General features: G+C 41.4%; 1 protein-coding gene across 1 annotated transcript in view; it reads left to right on the top strand.

Annotated features, from left to right (window-relative positions):
- LOC124787558 (spermatogenesis-associated protein 7 homolog) overlaps positions 1 to 22,440 on the top strand; it is a 106,852-nt gene that overhangs the window by 78,170 nt on the left and 6,242 nt on the right. Inside the window, exon 8 of the mRNA XM_047254348.1 lies at positions 6,899 to 7,028. Coding sequence (XP_047110304.1) covers positions 6,899 to 7,028 — 130 coding nt within the window. The remainder of the gene's footprint in view (positions 1 to 6,898; positions 7,029 to 22,440) is intronic.

Below are 22,440 nucleotides of genomic sequence, written 5' to 3'. Positions count from 1 at the left end.
CCTTTCCTCTTGAAGTCTTAAGCCCACAAAAATATCAGTCCTTTCCAAATGCCTCACCTTTTCCCCCACCCACAAATTCAGTCATGCAGGACTTGTTAAAGACCTTAATTCTTTCTCCCGGCCAAACGGTGGAAACACTTTTTTGCCACCAACGCTACCAATCAGACCCAACCAAAGACCAATGTTGAACCTTGCTAGATCCTCCATCAACCCATGACCCAACCCTACTGCCCCCCCCCCCCCCCAATCACCCCCTGGTAACTTTCCAGAATTTCTTAACCTCTAACCTTGTCTCACCATCATTCCCCAAATTGCTCGACATGCAAACTAACCTTAACATCTGCAGCAGGATCCACAATCCACCACCTAAAAACTAATCTCAACCATATTATCCTACCTGCTGACAAAGGCTCCACCACTGTTGTTTTGAGGCGCAGGGGTACCCTGGCAGAAGGACTTTGCCAGCAGTCAGATTCACCCACCTACAAACCCTGCCACATTGACCTCATTCCACAAATCCAGCAGAAACTCCATCTCTCCTCAAATCTTTAGGCCCCTCGCAGAACCTCTCCCAAGAGTCCATCTCTCTGCTCACCCCTACCATTCCCCACACTCCTACCTTCTACATGCTTCCTAAAGTCCATAAACCCAACCAACCAGGACACCCCATTGTGGCCAATTACTGTGCCCCCACTGAGTGAATCGTTGCTCTCGTAGGCCGACACTTTCAGCCAATTACTCACAACCTATCCTTCTACATAAAAGATGCCAACCATTTTCTCCACCGACTCCCCATGGTTCCTGTCTCTTTGCCACATGGTGCCCTGTTCATCACTATTGATGCCACCTCCCTTTACACTAACATCCCTCATGCCCATGGCCTTGCCACTATTGAACACTAATTTTCCCAATGCTTGATGGATTCCAAACCAACCCCCTCCTTCCTAGTCTCCATGACCAACTATATCCTCACCCACAATTCCTTCTCCTTTGAAGACGTTACCTACAAACAAATCTGGGGTACGGCTACAGGTATTCGCATGGCACCATCCTGTGCCAACCTCTTCATGGGCCATCTAAAGGAATCGTTCCTAAACACCCAGAATGCCAAACCCCTCACCTCATTCAAATTCATTGATGACTTCTTCGTGATCTGAATTGAGACTGAGGACACCCTATACACATTCCTCCAGAACCTCAAACCTTCTCCCCCATTTGCTTCACCTGGTCCTACTCATTCCAAAAAGCCACCTTCCTCAGTGTTGACCTCCACCTCAAATATGGCTATATCAGTACCTCTGCCCATATCAAACTTACCAACCACCAGCAATACCTCCTCCTCTACAGCTGTCACCCTTTCCATACCAAGAAGCCCCTTCCACACAGCCTAGCAACCCATCACCATTGCATCCGTAGTGGCAAGTGGTCCCTCCCGAAATATACCAAGGGTCTCACTGAAGCCTTTACAGATCATAAAAACCTCCCAACCATGTACAAAAACATATCTCCCATGCCTTATCTTTCCAGTCACCCAACACCTCCCAAAACCCCACTGTCTGGCCACAGATTCAGAGGAGCATTCCCCTCATAACTCAGTACCACCCAGGACTGGAGCAACTGAATTACTTTCTACACCAAGTTTTTGACTACCTCTCGTCCTGCCCTGAAATGAGAAGTGCTCTACCCACTACCCCCATGCCTCACGGCTCATGTCCCTGTAATGCAAGACCTGTCCCACACATCCTTCCATCACCACCTACTCTAGTCCTGTGACAAACATCACCTATCCCATCAAAGGCAGAGCTACCTGTGAAACCAGTCACGTGTTCTACAAGCTGACCTGTAACCATTGTGCTGCATTCTATGTGGGCATGGCAACCAACAAGCTGTATGTCCGCATGAACGGCCACTGACGAACTGTGACCAAGAAACAATGGGACCACCCGGTTGCTAAGCACGCTACCCAACATGATGCCCTTCATTTCAATGACTGCTTAAGAGCCTGTAGCCAGTACCATCTGGACCCTTTCCACCAACACCAGCTTTTCTGAATCTCACAGGTGGGAACTTACCTTGCAATACATCTTACATTCCCATAACCCTCCTGGCCTCAACCTTCATTAGTCATTGTCCTTACCCATCTAATCTCTTTCCTGTTCCCATTCCAGCATTACACAGTTCTCTGTTCCATCAACACACACAGTGTTTTTAGTTCTCACCTTTCCACTACCCTTCCCCCCCTCCCCCCCCCCCCCTCTCTCTCTCTCTCTCTCTCTCTCTCTCTCTCTCTCTCTCTCTCTCTCTCTCTCTCTCTCTCTCTCTGCCACCCTCTGTCTAACCTCCTGATTGCACCTCATCCCTGCACGCTCCCAGCAGCACTTTACCATCCCTAACCCCACCCTGCTATCCCTCCCCCTGCCCACCTCAGCCTCCTCCTTACCCCTACCCGGTTGCCTCTCCCATAATGCCCTGCTGCTCACAGTCTCCCTCTATCAGCCAGAGACTGAGGTGTGTGTGTGTGTGTGTGTGTGTGTGTGTGAGTTGAGTTTGCGTGAGTGTGTTCATGTGTGTATGTTACCTACTTTTTGCAAAGGCCTTGTTGGCCCAAAGCTAACTTTCAGTCTTTTTTGTTGTGCCTTTCTGCTACTTAGCATCTCTGCTATATGGTGAGTAGCAACTATCCTTTTCATTATATTGTTACATTCCATCCTGGATTTTCCTATGTTTGATTGTACATTGTATTGGCGTTATAGCTCATAAGAAATGAAGACGTGGAGCTTTTTAAGCGTGTTGTAAAGTCTAGTATGTTAATCATATGTCTTCGGGGGGGGGGGGGAGAGAAAAAAAATTGCTTTCAAAAATATCTCCTTTTTTTTTCTAATGAATCACATAGAATGCCACTCTATATTCTTTGTTTACTTCTTGTACTGGAGTTGTTTGTTCCCTTGACTCAGTGCAGTTTCTGCATATGAATAACTTATTAATTGACTGTTCCTAAATGTGACTTAGTGCATTAAGTTCCAGTCTACAAAACTGAAGATTTTGTGTTTGATCGTCCATTGGTCCTACAGTTTTTTTTCTGTTACTTATAACTTCTTTCATTTGTAAAATGAGAAAAATGCCAAGTGAAGTTGCACCGTGTTTTGGAGTACATGTTGAACTGCATAAGTTGGTTCAGAGATGGGGGGAAGTTGAATACACCGCACTATGCATAGTGAAGCACTGCAGTGTCCGAACTAAACTTTGGGTTGAGCACAGCCTTACTTACTGTACAGCAAAACAAATTCAACACAGAAATACTTCATAGGTGAATGGCCTTAGCAGTTACAGTATTGATGCAGCCCAATTCCACTGACTCTGCGCTTGCCAGTACTCCCCCCCCCCCCCCCCCCCCCCACCCTCTCTCCCACTTCCGTCTGCTAACATGCAAGGGCACTGTACGTAAGTAGCCAAATATAAGAATGCAGCCAAAAGAAACACTTAATCTGCAGCATTTTCCTCCATTGTACCAAGATTCCTAACACTGTCAGGTAGGGGTGCCTCATTAATATAATTACACAATTTGCTAATGTTTATAGTGTTAGAAAATGAGTGAACAAAGTTAGAACTCAGTTGCTAATAACAAACATCAACACACTAAATCTAAAAAATCTCCTAAAACGTTTTTTGAATGCTACTGGACACCCAAAGTCATCCAAAAGTGTTTTAGGGTTAACTCTGAGTTACATTTCTGTTTGAATATGGAATAGCTTTTTGCTCTTCCATGCATCTATGCATTTACACAGAACTTGGATACTCAAAAATTTTGGAAGGTTCGCTGGATTAGAATACGTAAGTTCTTAATATTGCAGCACATTGACAACATTTTTTATCAAGAAAGTGTCAGTCGACAATTGGAAGACTTTTTTCACTTTTCTACATCAGCTGCAGTTATTGTAGCTATGTCCTACCCAAGATTGTTGCACAAAACCAAGGGAGGCTAACAACAAACTACAGACATCTGATCTACATCTACATGATTACTCTGCAATTCACATTTAAGTGCCTGGCAGAGGGTTCATCGAACCACAATCGTACTATCTCCCTACCATTCCACTCCCGAACAGCACGCGGGAAAAACGAACACCTAAACCTTTCTGCTCGAACTCTGATTTCTCTTATTTTATTTTTATGATCATTCCTACCTATGTAGGTTGGGCTCAACAAAATATTTTCGCATTCGGAATAGAAAGTTGGTGACTGAAATTTCGTAAATAGATCTTGCTGCGACGAAAAACGTCTTTGCTTTAATGACTTCCATCCCAACTCGCGTATCATATCTGCCACACTCTCTCCCCTATTACGCGATAATACAAAACGAGCTGCCCTTTTTTGCACCCTTTCGATGTCCTCGGTCAATCCCACCCGGTAAGGGTCCCACACCGCGCAGCAATATTCTAACAGAGGACGAACGAGTGTAGTGTAAGCCATCTCTTTAGTGGAGTTGTTGCATCTTCTAAGTGTCCTGCCAATGAAACACAACCTTTGGCTTGCCTTCCCCACAATATTATCTATGTAGTCTTTCCAACTGAAGTTGTTCGTAATTTTTACACCCAGGTACTTAGTTGAATTGACAGCCTTGAGAATTGTACTATTTATCGAGTAATCGAATTCCAATGGATTTCTTTTGGAACTCATGTGGATCACCTCACACTTATCGTTATTTAGCGTCAACTGCCACCTGCCACACCATACAGCAATCTTTTCTAAATTGCTTTGCAACTGATACTGGTCTTCGGATGACCTTCCTAGATGGTAAATTACAGCATCATCTGTGAACAACCTAAGAGAACTGCTCAGATTGTCACCCAGGTCATTTATATAGATCAGGAACAGCAGAGGTCCCAGGACACTTCCCTGGGGAACACCTGGTATCACTTCAGTTTTACTCGATGATTTACCGTCTATTACTACGAACTGTGACCTTCCTGACAGGAAATCACGAATCCAGTCGCACAACTGAGACGATAGCCCATAGGCCCGTAGCTTGATTAGAAGCCGCTTGTGAGGAACGGTGTCAAAAGCTTTCCGGAAATCTAGAAATACGGAATCAACTTGAGATCCCCTGTCGATAGCGGCCATTACTTCGTGCGAATAAAGAGCTAGCTGCGTTGCACAAGAACGATGTTTCCTGAAACCAGGCTGATTACGTATCAATAGATCGTTCTCCTTGAGGTGATTCATAATGTTTGAATACAGTATATGCTCCAAAACCCTACTGCAAACCGACGTCAGTGATATAGGTCTGTAGTTCAATGGATTACTCCTACTACCCTTCTTAAACTCTGGTGTGACCTGCGCAATTTTCGAATATGTAGGTACAGATCTATCGGTGAGCGAGTGGTTGTATATGATTGCTAAGTTGGGAGCTATTGTATCAGCGTAATCTGAAAGGGACCTAATCAGTATACAATCTGGACCTGAAGACTTGCCCGTATCAAGCGATTTGAGTTGCTTTCCAAAGAAATTTGGTCAAGCATTTCGAATAATGCTGCGACATAAAATGAAAATTTTATTTTGAATGTGATTTGGGAAGTGAAACTAACATGGAATCATAACTAGTTATTTACCAAAAACTGCAGCTGGATTGATGGTTTCTCAATAATGGCTGAATATTTGTTGTCATGAAATAGATACTTTCGGGAGAAATAAGACACCAATATCCTCTTTGCATATGTAGCATGTATTTTCTTTTTCACAGTGGAAGTATTTGGAAATCAAATAAAGTTTATGGTGAGATGTTTGAAAGAATGAGTTGTTCTGAAAAACAATTTAAAAGCAACAAAAAGTACATAAATGATATAGAATTCAAGCAATTAATATCATTGGATTGCTAGTTTATCTGTTATTCATAAAGCTTTTTACTCACAGATGACAAATAAAAGTTTTTACTCTTGTAAGTGAATATGTTTTGAATAAATACTGTTATATGTTTGTCACTAATAAAAAATAATAATTTTTGTCTGTATTTGTTATTTGTTATTCAAATAAATTTAACCCAGCTCTTGTAAGGGAAGCACATTGCGCATGTTCTGACTGCTAACTCACAACCTTTGTGCAGTTGATTGCAAGCATGTAACATCTGCGTGTCATGAACAAGGACTCACTTGGCTGTGCCCTCCACATGGCTGTGGACAAGTGTTCACTCAGTTGTCATGTAGGCAGCTATGGTAATCTTTGGCAACTTCCGCCAAAGTTTTTTAAGTGCATTCGCGCTCTTCCTCACTCACGGTAACATTGTGATGGGCTGCCTGCCAGCAAGGCTCTACTGTGTAACACATTATTGTCTCTCTATGCAACATTTCATCAGTTTATTACTTCTTGTTGTTGTTCAGTTTAAGGGCACACAGATGTAGAGTAAATTAGAGTTGACTATACTTATTTATTACTCAGAATTTTCTAAATGTCAGGATTCCTGTCTTCAGAAGTGAAAAATTGGTGTTGAAGGTGGTCTGGTTTTGTGTGTGTGTGGTGTGGGGGGGGGGGGAGTGGGAGTATTGGATGCCAGTCCATATCATCTGCTGCCTTTTCTGTCTTAGCTAGTAATGCTCTTGGCAAATTTGCATTATCTCAGCATCCCTTATGAAACTTTGAGGGGAGAGGGATGGGAGACTCACCCAATTGACTTCATCGCCAGGTAACATTAATCCACACTCTCTTCAATCGCAGATTCCCAAAGTACATTAGCATGGTACAAATGAAACACAGCCAAATTAAAGATTTTAGTGTGAATGCATTCATCTTTTAGATAGCAAGACATTGCTACCAAACTTTGCAATTTATCTATCTATTTTTTTTTTTAATTAACCTGCAGATGCATGTCAGCCTACCATAATATGAAAAACATTTTCTTTTCCAGAAATGATGCAACCCTCCAGTTCACTAATGATATTGTAAACACAATAATAAAAAATAATACTTTATCAAACAGTGGGATAAAGAACATAATAAAGCTGTGCATGTCTGAATATGAAGGCAAACTGGATAAGGTAAGATGTTCACCATATTTTTCATTATGTATTATACATTTATATTTTGCACCTGAGTAGAAATTGACCTCGTATTCAGGTGAATGGAGTTTGCTATGACTGGCCATTCTATGTTGCCCATGGTTTTCCTAATTATTTCAGGCAAATTTCATGATGGTTCCTTTGTCAAGACCACAGCTGACCACCTATGTTATCCTCTTAAAAGCATAGTAGTTATATCTTCTGCTTGTGTATATTGTGAGCTATTTATTTTCATTGTATTGTGATGACAAATTCCATATCTTTGTGAGATGATTGCTGGATAAGTAAACACATTAATAAAAACAATTTTTGTATTCACATTTTGAATCAATTAAAACCCCTGGAAACTGAGAGGTTGTGGAGTTGAATCCTGGCCAGAGTAAAGGAAATTTTGTTCTACTTTTAATCTAATCTTTACCTCCCAATGATGTAAGAAGTTGCCAAGAATGACACATGTATCAGATTCCATGTTAAACTGTAGGTCCCCTTTTTTGATAACTGGAGCAGTTTAGGGACATGCAAGCTGTCAGAGTGGTGTCCAGTCAAAGACTTGCACTTTACCATTGAGTCACACACAATTATTATTATTTGTTGTTATTGTTGTTATGAGGCTCATATCATATCTCTACTGTTGCTTAATGAAATAACGAGTCCTATACAGGATGTCTGGATTAAACATATAGTAATCTAAGATATAATAATGTGAAAGGTATTTGAGATATTTATTGACGGTTTGTGTTTACAAGTATGGTAACTCAGAATATTTCCTGGGTTTGCCTGTGGCAGTTTGTACGGCTTGTGCATGCGCATAACTGTTTTATTCACATAAACACATGTCAGCAGCTGTGTGGACTCCACTACAGACTGCAGAAGGTACTTTCTCTTGTGGACCTAAAGTCTGTTACACAGGTACGTTGTTGTTTTCGACATAAATATGGACTGTGACCAACTGATGATGTTCCCATTTTAACAATTAAGAAAGGGAACAAGTGGCTTTGGGAAATTGGGACTTTGCTTTTGATGTTGGGCCACCATGTTGAGCATGCAGTTCCAGAGACTACTTTTGAATTAATTCATGTCCCAGTGGAGCCCTCATAAGTCAACCTGACAAGCAAGTAGGCCATTACAGTTACCTCGTTCAACTGCACATGATGTCATCCATAAACGGTTGCACCTTTGGGTGTGAAAAGTGCTGCTTCTTCATAAAAGCAAGCCTGAGGACACCAACTGCAGCTTCATCATAAAATCAAGCCTGAGTACACCCCGTGACAGAAACATTTGTGGAGACAATTCTGGCAAAAATGGATGAAAATGAAGCATTCCTCAATTGTGTCTGTTTCTTAGGCAGTACTACGCACTTCTGGCATAGTAAATATACACAATTGACACATTTGGGAAACTGAAACCCCCCTCCCCTCCCCGTCTCAAGTAGTGATAGAGTGCAAATGTGGCTCTCTGAAAGTGAATGTGTGGTGTGGATTGTTGAAGGATAGGGTTGTAGACCTGTTCTTTGTGGAGCCTAAAGTGTTGCAACAACGTACGTAGACATGTTGGAGCTGTATGTTGTACCACTACTTCGACGTGATGTGATCTTTCAACAAGATGGCATACCATGCCAGTTTGCAAACATTGTGAGGAAATTCTTGGATCATGAGTTCCCTGATCTCTGGATTGGGAGAGATACTCCATTTATTGCTTGTCCCCCTAGAAGTCCAGACATTATGTCACTTTATTTTTTTCTGTTGACATTTATCAAAAATCAATTCTACCAGATACCAGTTCAAGACTTGCCAGATCTGCACCATGGCAAACATGTAGCAGTTGCAAACGTTATTCCTGTGGTGCTGCAAAACACTTGGAGAGAAGTGGAATAGAGATTAGATGTCTGCCACACCACACAACAGTCCTTTCTGGCCAGTTTTCTTCAGTTATTCATTCCTTTGAAACCTATGTTGAAAATAGTGTAGGTGTGTTTCTCCTGTCTTAAGGCTTCTGCAAAGAAAGACATTCTTCTTCTGAGATAAATATATGACACTGTATCTATCTTCATGGAAATAATACCTCAAAAATTATTGACGAACACCATTGCCTCTGAGCCAGTGTTTGTTCTATTACTTACTAATATCACTTATCTCTAGATCCCAAAAGCTATATGTCATATTCAAAACATTTTGAATGAAGTGGATGTTGTGTGTTAATGATTACACCCATTCTTTTCCTACTAAGAAAGAAAGAAAGAAACGGAAGGCTGTGGTTCAATGCCTTGTTTACAGAGGTGTCATTAAAGGCAAAGGATGTGTTTGGAATTGGGAAGGATCCAGAAGGAAATTGGTCCTGACCGATTTAAACCAACCTAGTGGGCAGTCACCTTACATAATTTATGGAAACCATGGAAAACTTAAATCTGGATGGCCGTTCCTCAAATTGCTGCCTTCTTGAATGTGAGTGCAGTGAATTACTATGCACCACTAAGGATGTGTGCGACGAGGGAGAATGGCCAATTAAGGTCATGTCCTAATTGGTTGTTAGAGCTCACAGTCTCCCATTAGTGATTTTCTCTTGCTACTCACTGTGACTATGACGTATTGGTTTCCATCCAGGCACCAATGAAAAAGACTTACACATCAGCTTTCAGCCAAGCCTTTGTCAGAAAAGGAAACACACATACATTCACAAGCTCACCTCACATACACCATGACCACCACCTCTGGTAGCTTGGACTGGAATGCAGTTGCCACATAAAACAGAAGCAAGCAGTCTGGAGGGGGTGGAGAAGTGGAAGAGATAGCAGGATACAAGTGGGGGAGAAGAAAGCATTGTCCGACAGAGTGTGAAGGAACTAGACCTTTGGCTGTGGGGCATGGTGATGGGAAGGAGAGGGGTAGGGGAACAGGGAGTGAAAAATGAGAGTAGCAGAGAAGGGTGAGTGCATTGGCAGAGGGTGGGAGATGAGAATAAGGAAAAGATGATAGGACAGGGGGAATGGAGAGTGTAGGGACACTCGTAGGTTGAGTCCAGAATAATTTCGGGAGCTAAGAATGTGTTGTAAGGATAACTCTCATCTGAGCAGTTCAGAAAAGGTGGCGGTGTAAGATGGCTCACAGGTAGTGAAGCAACCATTGAAATCAAGCATGTTATCTTCAGCTGCATGTTGTGCCACAGGGTGGTTTACTTTACTCTTGGCCACAGCTGGGTGGCAAGTCGTTCATCCTGGTGGACAGCTGGTTGGTAGTCCTACCAATGTACACTGAAGAGCCAAAGAAACTGGTATACCTGCCTAATATTGTGTAGGGCCCCCAGGAGCATGTAGAAGTGCCACAATATGATGTGGCATGGAATCGACTATTGTCTGAAGTAGTGCTGGAGGGAACTGACACCATGAATCCTGAAGTGTAAGAGGGGTTAGAGATCTTTTCTGAATAGCATGTTGCAAGGCATCCCAGATATGCTCAATAATGTTCAAGTCTGAGGAATTTGGTGGACAGCAGAAGTGTTTAAACTCAGAAGAGTGTTCCTGGAGCCACTCTGCAGCAATTCTGGATTTGTGGGGTGTTGGATTGTCCTGCTGGAATTGCCTGAGTCCATCCGCACGATGAACATCAATGGATGCAGGTGATCAGACAGGATGCTTACGTACGTGTCACAAGTCACATTGTATTTAGACGTATCATGGGCCCCATATCACTCCAATTACACTCGCCCCACACCATTACAGAGCCTACACCAGCTTGAACAGTCCCGTGCTGACATGAAGGGTACGTGGATTCATGAGGTTGTCTCTATACCCGTACACATTCATCTGCTCAATACTATTTGAAACGAGACTTATCCGACCAGGCAACATGTTTCTAGTCATCAATAGTCTAGTGTCTGTGTTGACGGGCCCAGGCGAGGCGTAAAGCATTGTGTCGTGTAGTCATCAAGGGTACACAAGTGGGCCTTCGGTTCCGAAAGTCCATAATGATGCTGTTTCATTGAATGTTTCGCAAGCTGACTCTAGTTGATGGCCCAGCATTGAAATCAGCAGCAGTTTGTGTTGTAACAGCGACTGTTCTGGTTGCGGGGTGGCCGAGAAAGCACGGCGGGACCAAACAGAGAGTGGCCCGCGAACAAAGAAACGAATGGAAAGTACGGGCACAAAACGACGATGGACGATCGAGAGAGACCTTACGACGACAACGTGCAAGAAGCAATGGGGAGACAGAGACAACCAAATGAATCCAAGACGTCCACTAGTAATGAAAACAAAGAACGGTAAACAAGCTGTCTGTTGTCAAGATGCACACAACGATTAGACTCACAGGCTGAGCGAGAGACTGGTGCTTAAATACATGATTGGGGGCACCGCTGTTGGCCACTGGGACCAAGTGTTCCACTGTGGTGCCCTCAAATTAAACGTGGGCCAGGAGGCGCGCGCCGCCACTGCTTACAGCGCGATGGTTCAGAGATCTCTAGGGGTCTTCGACATCCATGTCGTCTGGCGTGTATTCCAAATCCGCGGTGCGCAGTTTGCAGAAGGGTTGCACTTCTGTCATGTTGAATGATTCTCTTCAGTTGTCATTGGTCCTGTTCTTGCAGGATCTTTTTCCGGACGCAGTGATGTCAGAGATTTGATGTTTTATCAGTTTCTGATATTTACAGTATACTCGTGAAATGGTCATACAGAAAAATGCCCCTTTGTCGCTACCTCAAAGGTGCTGAGTCCCATCACTCATGTGCGGACTGTAATACCACTTTCAAACTCACTTAAATCTTGATAACCAGCCATTGTAGCACCAGTAACCATTCTAACAACTGCGCAAGATGCTTATCGTTTTATATAGGCGTTGCCGACCGCAGCATGGCCTGTTAATTTATCTCTCTATATGAATACGCATACCTATACCAGTTTCTTCGGCGCTTTGGTATAAAAAGCTGTGCAATGACTTAAGCAGACCCAGTATATGACGTGGCTGCTTTCACAGGTGACAGCCTGTGATAGGTTAGGATAAGCCTGTGACAGTACTGGAATGTGGATGAGATTGGGCAGGTCTTGCACCTGGTTCTTCCACAGGATATGAGCCCTGTGGCAAGGATTGAGAATTGGAGTGGCATAGGGATGGACTAGGATATTGTGGAGGTTGGGTAGGAGACAGAACACCACTTTAGGAGGGGTCGGAAAGACCTTGAGTAGGTTTCCCTAACGTCAGGTCATCATGATAGGTGTTCAAAGCCTTGACGAAGGATGTGGTTCAATTGTTACAGTCCAGAGTGCTATTGGGTGATGAAAAGGGCTCTCCATTGTAGCTGATTCTTTAGTTCTCGTTGGTGGTGGAAGGATTGAAGGGTGTGAGGGGAAATGGTACGGGAGATCTGCTTGCAGATTAAGATTGGGGGACACTGCCTTTCTGTGAATGGCTTGGTGAGACTATCAGCATACTGGCCAAAGGAGTTCCTGTCACTGAAGATACTCCAAGACATCTGTTTTCGTTCTTAAACAACCTCAACACATTCTTTCCCATCCACTTCACGCACTATCCTCTAGACATAGCCCACAAACACATCTCCCATGCTGTTTCCCCTCACACCCCCAATCTTTCCACCACCCCAAGAATCAGCTACAAAAGAACACCCCCCTTCATCACCCAGTACCACTCCAGACTGGAACATCCTTCATCAGGGTTTTAATAAGCTATCATCATGCATCAAACCCTCAAATAAGGAACAACCTACTCAAGATCCTTGCCACCCCTCCTAAAATAGTATTTTGTCCCACACCCAACCTCCACCATCCTAGTCCATCCCTATGCTATCACCAGCCTAACACTTGTCACAGTGATTACATCTCTGTGGAAGACCCAGTTGCAAGACCTGCCCAATGCACCCACCCAGTATTTCTTTTCCAGTCTTGTCACAGGCTTATGCCATCAGTGGCTGGGTCATTTGTGAAAGCAGCCGTGTCATGTACCAGCTCTGCTGCAAACATTGTGCAGCTTTTTATATGGGTGTGACCATCAACCAGCTGTCCACCAGCATGAATGGCCACTGCCAAACTGTTGCCAATAGTAAAGTAGATCACCCTGTGATACAACATGCAGCTGAACATCACATGCTTGATTTCAATGGTTGCTTCACTACCTGACCTATTTGGATCCTCCCATCCACCACCAGCTTTTCTGAACTGCGCTGGTGGGAGTTATTTGTACAACACATTGTCTGCTCCCAAAATTATCCCAGCCTCAGCCTACAGTTGCCACACCTCCCACCCAACAGGTTCCACTCTCTCTGTCGTATCATCTGCACCCTGTTCTTGTCTTCCACTCTCTTTGTGTGCCACCCTCTGCCACTGCACCCGACCATCTTTCCCCGCTCCTCTCCTTTTTTGCTCCCTCCTCCCCCCTCTCCCCAACTTCTACAGCCTCCCGTCACTAAGCCTGTTGGCAGTCTAGTCCCTGCACACGATGCCAAACAGTGCTCTTCTCTCTCTCCACCTGTATCCCTGCCACCCTGCTATCCCTTCCCCTTCCCTGCCCAGTCCAGATTGCTGCTTCCATTCTACAAGACTGTTGCATTCTAGTCCGAACTGCTGGAAGTGGCGGTCATGTGTGCATGAGGTGTGGTTGCTTGTGTGAATGGTTGTATGTGTGTTTCTTTTTCTGACAAAGGTTTTGGCCTAAAGCTAATGGAAAAGTGTCCTTTCATTGTGCCTGTCTACAACTAAACGTGTCATATTTACAGTGAGTAGCAATTCAGCTTTTCCTTACATAGTTGACATTCCAATCTGGAGTTTCCATTGTTTGAGTTTGCCTGTCAGATGCTGTAATAGAAATGTGAGACTTGTTCAGACGCCCCATCATTTCAAAACAAACTTTCCTTCTCAAGTACAAGGAGCTGAAAGACGATTAGAAGGAAGTTATCTTTGTTGTTATAACTTCTGTTATGTGTAATCACAAAGATTCCATATTGTCTGTTGACTGAAGCTTGCCATATCCCAGTAGCTAAAATGGCGTGTGTCATTTTAATCATATCAGTAGTCTTGTGAGCCATACGTGGTGTAATGTTTCTGAGCTTATGGTGTTTTTGTGGTATTTCTTAAAGGTTATATGTGTACTGGATGAAAATGTACTGTGACAAAACCTATGGTGACTCTTCTGGCTTCAGTTACCATTAAAGTGTTACATAACAACCTTTCCCCCTGTACTATGGCAGTAATATAGCAGTTAGACCTCCTCTCATTATGGTATTGTGCTAAATACAATACCAAAGCCTTCATAACTACGAATTTTTTGAGAATATGGAAACATGTATTCTTCTGTAGTCAACAGATGCTGGTAAATTCCAACAGGCCACTTTCACTCAGTTGGCTGATGCAACCTATCTATGGTTTCTTGCACGAAAAACAGCCCACAGCCAAGGGCATTATTGCTGCAAGGGATTGGTTGGAAATCACTTTTTATGTCAGTAAAAGGCTGGTTCCTGATACGATGATCTTCTGGGCTTTCACACACTTGCTTTGAACCTTACCCCAGAAATAAACAGCAACTGACAAAGTATTGTTCTGTGGTGATAGTTCCACCATCCCACTCCACTTAGAAGCATCCCAGTTGCCTGCTTCTTCACATTGTTCTTTTTCTTTAACAGAGTAATTCCGTACGTGGTTAACTTTCATACAAAGATTAAGTTATGCTGTTTCTTTACATAAAGATGTTATAACAGGCATATTTATTTATATTTAAGTATTGTTTAAATGATGCAAATAATTCTAAAATCTAATATTTACTTTCAAATCTCTCCACCAGTGACATGTTTTCTCATGGATTGATTGAGGATCTTGCCATTATTTCTTAGCATTGTATGTAAAAGTTTGGAAACATCCATCTTGACAGATTACAAGGAATGCTGCGTAATATGACGTAATTAAAATTTTGCACCCATTTATGACAAAAACATTACAATCTTCCTCTTTCATTTGAAGCATTCTCTTAGTTTCAGTTGATGGTAGACATAGTAAATGGTGGTAGGAACTTTCCTGTGATGTAATTGACACAGGAGATATTTAAACTGTTTTCAACTGGCAAATCAAATCAAATTTTTATTATCACATAACATGCCTGATGCTTTTATTTTAAAAGCCACAGTTCTAGAAGTGGCTCAGTTTGAGATATTAACACAGACTCTTTACACTTAACCCTAAACATTTTTGGAAATAGCATTGCCAAAATTACATTTTTTAAAAGCAAGATAGACTTCTTTTTCTTGGGAAAATTAGGGCTTTTAAATAAGTTGTATTAATCCTGCAACTGACATTTATTTTTGGGGTCTAATTTTTTAATGCGCTTTGTCTTTTAAATTTTAAATGTGGAATATGTTGCTAAATAAATTATTTATGTCATCATAAACAACCAAATATGAGTTGCACTTTAAAAAATAGTAATTGGAAAAATCTTTTTCATAAAAGAAGTTTGAAATTTCAGATAATTACTGCATTTCATGGTCTAGGCGAAAATCCCATTCCAACTTCAAATTCATGGTGTTTTTTCCATCTTTTTCTAGAGCTTCCAGGATTTCTTCTTCCTGGTGGCTGAGTGGACGTACTTGCTTATATCTTTCTGGGTGCAACTACCAATTTTTTAATTTTTTTGTCTGATCATAGATAAGAAAAATATTGATTTATTTGTATTCGCAAAGATGTCAGGGCAAGTGTGCTGCTGCGAATTGTTACACTTCAACAGGCAGCTTGCAGACGTTGTGAAACTTGGGGCTATAAAAAAAATCTGAATTTTATTTGCCTTGTTGTGTCCATCACAGAAAGAAAGTGTTTGGCCTTGACTGTGGAATAAATGGCCTTATCTCATTTGAAACATAAGTTTTTGTGATGAATACTTCTAAGACATAAGAACAGGATGTATACGACCCGGGAGATCCAGGAAAAGCCCGGGAATTTTTTAGAATTCTGGGAATTTTTCATTGTTTTAGTTTTCAGTTAAATGTTTGTAATTTTGGCTGGTAAGAACCAGTACTCTAACAAAGGATATTACTGAAACTTCTGCAAGGTTCGCAGGAGAGCTTCTGTAAAGTTTGGAAGGTAGGAGACGAGGTACTGGCAGAAGTGAAGCTGTGAGGACGGGGCGTGAGTCGTGCTTGGGTAGTTAAGTTGGTAGAGCATTTGCCCGCGAAAGGCAAAGGTCCCGAGTTCGAGTCTCGGTCCGGCACACAGTTTTAATCTGCCAGGAAGTTTCATATCAGCTCACACTCCGCTGCAGAGTGAAAATCTCATTCTGGAAAGGATATTACTGAATCCCGTTACTACAGAATAAAACTGCAGCAGTAAAACATGAACGAGAGAAATTACGAAATTAAAACTTAAGTTGCAAAGGAAATGCGCCATATATAACAATGCTTCATAACAACAGATTGCCTCCGATGAGCGTGACGTCACAACTGTTTACATTAGATTCGTTTGAGCAGTTGTGAGCGGGCTCATGCGCATGCACAGTTGAGTCGTGTATGAGTAGTACCTTCACCCGCTTCTGACTGCTGAAGTGTGGCTGTTAGCTGTATAAGCAGTAGCAGCAAGCAGCCAGATGCGCCCAAGCTACCAGTTCATGCACACGCACCAAGCCTGGATCTAGGATCTTTAGTGGAGGGTTGAGGGGCAAACTGGGATGTCTGTCATGGGCAGCAATTTCAGGGAGGGGACGCCAAATTCATATTCTTGAGGGGAAAAAAATCTTGTTTCACAAAGCATCTAGCATCCAGCACACGTTGGTCTATCGATTATTCATATGATTTTGAAACGCATTGCTGTTGATTTCTTAACATTTTTAACATATTCCAAGTTGATTTCTGAATGAATAAAAGTTGATTTTTGAATGCATGCATAGTGTATGTGATGTCTCTGCCAGAGGAATCTTGGTTGCATCTAGAAATAAACTTTCCTGCAGACAAAAGGGGATGGAGCTATATGAGCTGAGCGGAATAAAGCCAAATGGGTGAATGCCAATCGCTGTTTGTTATGTGGTTGACAGGGTTTGTGAATGATCAGCTTTGTCATAATTACTAGCGAAACCCATAGATTCAGACTACCAGAGTGCAAATAAATGATAAACAGGAATAACAGTTAAGAAAGATTACATATTATCTTCTCAGTGTATCCAAGAAAATGAAATTTTGACAGAAAAGTTTTGGCCAGATCACTACACTGACTAGTGTAAAGTCCCCACCTAGCAGCTGCTTAAGGTCAATTCTGGGAGTAGCGCGAAAAACACATTGTACGGACATGTAATAATGCCTAACCAGAGAATAAATGCGGGATAACTAAACCAGTGATTGTGGCAGGGTTAGTGAAGCTAACCAGAGAACGAGTTTTAACACTGGCAGGAATAGTTACAGAATTAGTGATGACAAGATTGTTTGTTGGAATGAGGAAGGAGAAGAAATGGGGACACCACACAAATTATGGAAGAATATGACGATTCGAAATTTAAACAAAAATTATGTACTACTACTTTCCAATCTCACGCTTGAGAAGCTGGAGCATATGAATGAAATGTAAAACTATTTCCGAATCTAAAGCTTTTTGCTTGTAGTATGCCTAATAGGCATCTGATATTGGTACTTCATGAATTACATTCTGTTGTGCTATAAAAATGACCATTTGTGCCAAAACAGTCTCATTTATTTGGTGTATGTTACAGCTGCTGCAATATTAGACAGGCCTATTTCATTTCATCTAGCAGACAGTGACAAAATAGACGTAATCAGATTGAGAAATCACACCAGTCTTTTGTTGCTATTTGTATTTATTTTTTTAAAGAGTGGCCCCACTGTCGTGAATATAGTTTGATGACATCCATTACAAAATGCACAGGTTTGAATTCCACAGAGCAAAATACAGTGACATGCGATAGAAGAAATATCACTGCTCTTTGGCACGCTGAAGACCAAATATCATGTCTTACATTTCCTCAAACATTTGTGTTTTATGTATCAGACTGTTCAGAAAGATGTGTGCCACAATATGAACATTTCTTGAAAAGTTGATTTTTTTAAATTTTTGGCCTTTTATCTCAAACGCTTGGGGCGGGGGTGTTCGGAAATATTGTAGATCCGGGGCAGATGCACAGAGCAGTCTGAGCTGTAGTGAGTAGGTGGGTAGTCTCCACATGATCCGCGTTTACGGTTAGTGATTTAAATGTGTTACACGTATGGGCATACGGGCTTCCTGCGTCATTGTAGCTGTGCAAGAGCGGTGATGCCTGTTATCTGGCACTCTCTGGCAACTGCTGAAACTGATTTCTTAAATCACAGAGCATTTGACTCTCATTTAAAATTCAACTCTTTGAGGACAGGCCATTTTAGAAGACTTTTGAGCCCAGAAGATTACATTTGTGTTATGTGTCTCAAAGTGTAACACATTCAAAAGAGATCAACATTATATGTGAAAGTTTAGCTTCTCTTGGAGGTTCTTAATCTATAGGCAGTGAAGAACGGGCGTGGTAATTATTATGATAAATAATCACACACTCTCCCGTCACTTACTATGAATACTTTTATTCTCGCAGCGTACACACAATGCGTGTAGCATAGAGCACGCACTACAGAGAACTGATCTGGTAAACATACAGCTGTTTTCGCTGCCGTAGGGTAGCGATATTATTGTGGGATGAGCCAGTGGTTCTATGCCCCCACAAATCTTAGAGACCAATATTATACGTGAAAACTTTGCTTTCCTTGTAGCAACACTGTGTATATTAATTTAAACCATTAACTAATCCTATTTGTGTGTTCACGCAACTTAACAGTGATGTTCCTGTTGGCTGACATCATGTGTCCTGTGCTCTGAATATCCGTTGTCATCGGATGCCGAGAGATCACATGACATGAGCTGTGACTGGCTTACAAAAGTGCATCGCAATCTCGATTTCAATGCTTCGGAAAGTAACATGCGGTGTTTAGTGGAATTCACATTTATACTTTCATGATATGAAAATGTGCAGTGTACATGTTGCTACACATCAAAGATCTTTCCAAAATGATATGAGCTGTGACTGGCTTACAAAAGTGCATCGCAATCTCGATTTCAATGCTTCGGAAAGTAACATGCGGTGTTTAGTGGAATTCACATTTATACTTTCATAATATGAAAATGTGCAGTGTACATGTTGCTACACATCAAAGATCTTTCCAAAATGTATTCCCCGCCTCCCTCCTAAGTTTCGTTTCCTATAGTACCGAGAAATTCTACGCCAGTGTATAAAACCATAGCCATTCAAAGGATGTATAACTTTTACAGTTCCAAGGGAAAGTATACTGTCACTTATCATGGAAAAAGTGTATTTTCACCTGGGAGAAAATTTATTTTTAACTGGGAAATTCGGGAAAAATTCAGGAATTTTTTTTCCTTGTCTGCCTATACACACTGAAGAAGCAACAATTCATTGTCTTCACCTACCCTACAGGTTCATCATCAGTTAGCAGTCTTGGTTTCTGTGCCCATTTTCCTGACAGCATATGCAGAAGGAATCTACATTCGTGTTCTTCTTTTTCTTTTTCTTGGACTTTGTGTAAAATATGAAACTTGGCACTCGGTTCACCGCTGAAGACAGGTTTGCTCATATCATGTATAGTGAGAACTCCTTTCATGACTTCATTCAAAAAGTCTGTTGACCTGGTTAAGATTCCTTGCTGAACATTCTGCTGTTTCACCTAAATAAGGTAGTGTTTGCAGATTTATCTAGGAAATGTGTGTAACAATTTAGGGATAAATATTCTTTCACAAGAGTCTACATGCTCCCGCTGTAATATAGACTGCATTTAGCAATTACAACTGTCTGACATGATTGTGCAATTTGTCCAAAATTTCCAGATAGCTTTGTGTAATCCTTAATGTAATCTGCGTGAAAGGCATTGATACTTTCTGGGATGATTTCCGCAGCTACATAATAACAATAGCTAAGGAAGTACTAGATATTAGCAAAGGCAGGCTGGTGGAACAATGTTTCAAAGAGCGGCAAACATCAAAAGCAGGTTCCAATCACCTTCCAGTAAGTAGGGCCAAAACTGAGAATATGTATTGCAACTTCTCAGGAATGGTCATCAGTTTGAAAGTGTAACAGCATCTGGACCGTGCCCTAATAGCATCATCCAATCAGTTCAAGTACCTTAGATGATGATAAAACCCAAAGCTTCTAGAGATAAAGACATTGAAAACTGTATAAAAACTGGGTGGTTGAAATGGAAGGCACTAACAGGAGTCATCTGCAATGCGAAAAATGCCTATAGAGGTCGAAGTAAAGATATATACAAAGACGTGATAAGACCAGCTCTGATGTATGGTTCAGAATGTTGAACCATGCACAATTAGACAGATGGAGCTCAAGGTTACAGAGACAGGGATTCTATCCTGATCTGTGGGAGTGGCTTTAAAAGATGCTACTTAAATTTATTGGTGAAATTTATGGAAAGTGTAGCTTGTCTGTACAGAAGATTGCTCACAGAACACTTGTGCAGTCCATTTTTGAGTACTACAAGTGTGGGTTCTCCACAAGGTCAGTGTAAAAGGAAAACATCAAAACTATTTAGAGGTACACTGCTAGATTTGTTACTGGTAGGTTTGATCAACACACAAGGATACGGAAATTCTCTTTGAACTCGAATGGGAATCCCTGGAAGGAAGTACACACTCTTCTCGTGAAACACAATTGAGAACACTGCATTTTCCATTCCGTGCAGATGAGTATTTATTCTTATGGAACTTTAACAGGAAAAAGTAATTGTTTGAAACAGATTTTATATACAGGCATGTCTCTTTATACTGACTTCATACAATTTAATGATGATTTCATTATCTGATGTTTTGTATGTCAATTGTCATGTAGTATCGCATCGTGTGAAGTAGACCATGATTTGCCAATAATAAACATTGTCAAATATCAAGTAATACTCATGTTAAGCTGTGATTGAACATGACATTTACTTGTGAATAATTTAATTAACATGAACTGCAGTTAAGTGAGTGTTGAGTTTTTGTTTTAAGCAGGAAGAAGTAAGTTTGGATGTTATATCATACACCCAAAGTGCATATCTGTAAGCCTAATTTTTGCAGCTCATAAATAGCAAACATTTATATTGTCTCAACTGTGTTATTTAATTTACGTCAGTTCTTAAGTTTAAAATTTGTGTTGCAATGCATGATAACTCTGGATGTTGCTGCAGGAGAATAAGGCAGCTGTATTTGGACATTGTGGATTGAAGTTCCATTGGAGTGATCATAAAGAGAAACTGAATGGAGAACTCAATGAGGCTCTCATGGAACAGTGGTCTCTGAAAAAACAGGAGAGCGTCATTAAACAGGAATCAAGGATTTGTGCCCTTCAAGCGGAATTAGATCACGCAAGACTTCAACTAAATAACTTGAAGAGGGGAAAGACCTCTTTAACATCTTCACTACATTTGAGCTTACAGTTTTCAGCAAGTTTGACTTGTTACTGGGGTGGAAGAGCCTCATCCAGCTGTGGGTCGTAGTAGGGTATAGTGGACTTTTGGTAGAAACTAACTGTAGATTGCTAACAAAAGAGATTGGAAGAAAAAAAAATGTGCAGCTAAACTGTAGTCCTGACACAATTGTAGGCCAGATGATAGAGAACAATTTAGGGACAGGGTTCCATGTCACATGTATCATGAAACCAAGTGCAAGCCTTGGCCAGGTGACAGAGGATGTAGGGAAGTTGTGTAAGGATTGTGACAAAAAGGATGAGAAGATCATAGTGGGCGGAGCAGGGAACAGTCCCACTAAAGACAGAAACTACAGAATTAGGAGTGACCTGATGGAACAGAAGTAGAAACTATAAAACACACACACACACACACACACACACACACACACACACACACTGGATGTGGTAAACACGGAGTTGAGAAGTAAATCAGAGTTTGGATTACAGAATAGTTGCTTAACTAAGAGTTACTTTTACATGTTCACTCATAAAATTATAAAATCATGAAATAACAAAAATAGCACCCGTTGGTATTTTCTGTGACCTGTCTATGGCTTATGACAGTATCCTCCTAAATATAGTGAGGTAGAGCCCATCAGTTGATGATGTCGTATCTGATAAACACAGTGCAGAAAGTTGTACTTAATACTTAAACCAAAGTATGTGGAGGAGAGTCTTCTGGCTTGCGAGACATCACTTATGGTGTTCCACAAGGTTCAATCTTATGTCCACTATTGTTTTTAATTGTTATTATTATTATTATTATTATTATTATTTATGATTGGACCCTATCAGATCCCTCAAAGCTATTAGGATTCAGTCTTTGGAGTTTCCAAGCAGCTCTCATGTTTTCTCTGTGGATTCTTTTTCTTTCTTCAGTCCACTTTATTCTTGGTCTAGTGGTGACTTAATTC

The sequence above is a fragment of the Schistocerca piceifrons genome, chromosome 1 (assembly GCF_021461385.2).
Source record: "Schistocerca piceifrons isolate TAMUIC-IGC-003096 chromosome 1, iqSchPice1.1, whole genome shotgun sequence".
Classification (NCBI taxonomy): domain Eukaryota; kingdom Metazoa; phylum Arthropoda; class Insecta; order Orthoptera; family Acrididae; genus Schistocerca; species Schistocerca piceifrons.
Note: the sequence above shows the minus strand (reverse complement) of the source record. Positions and strands in the feature narration are given on the sequence as shown.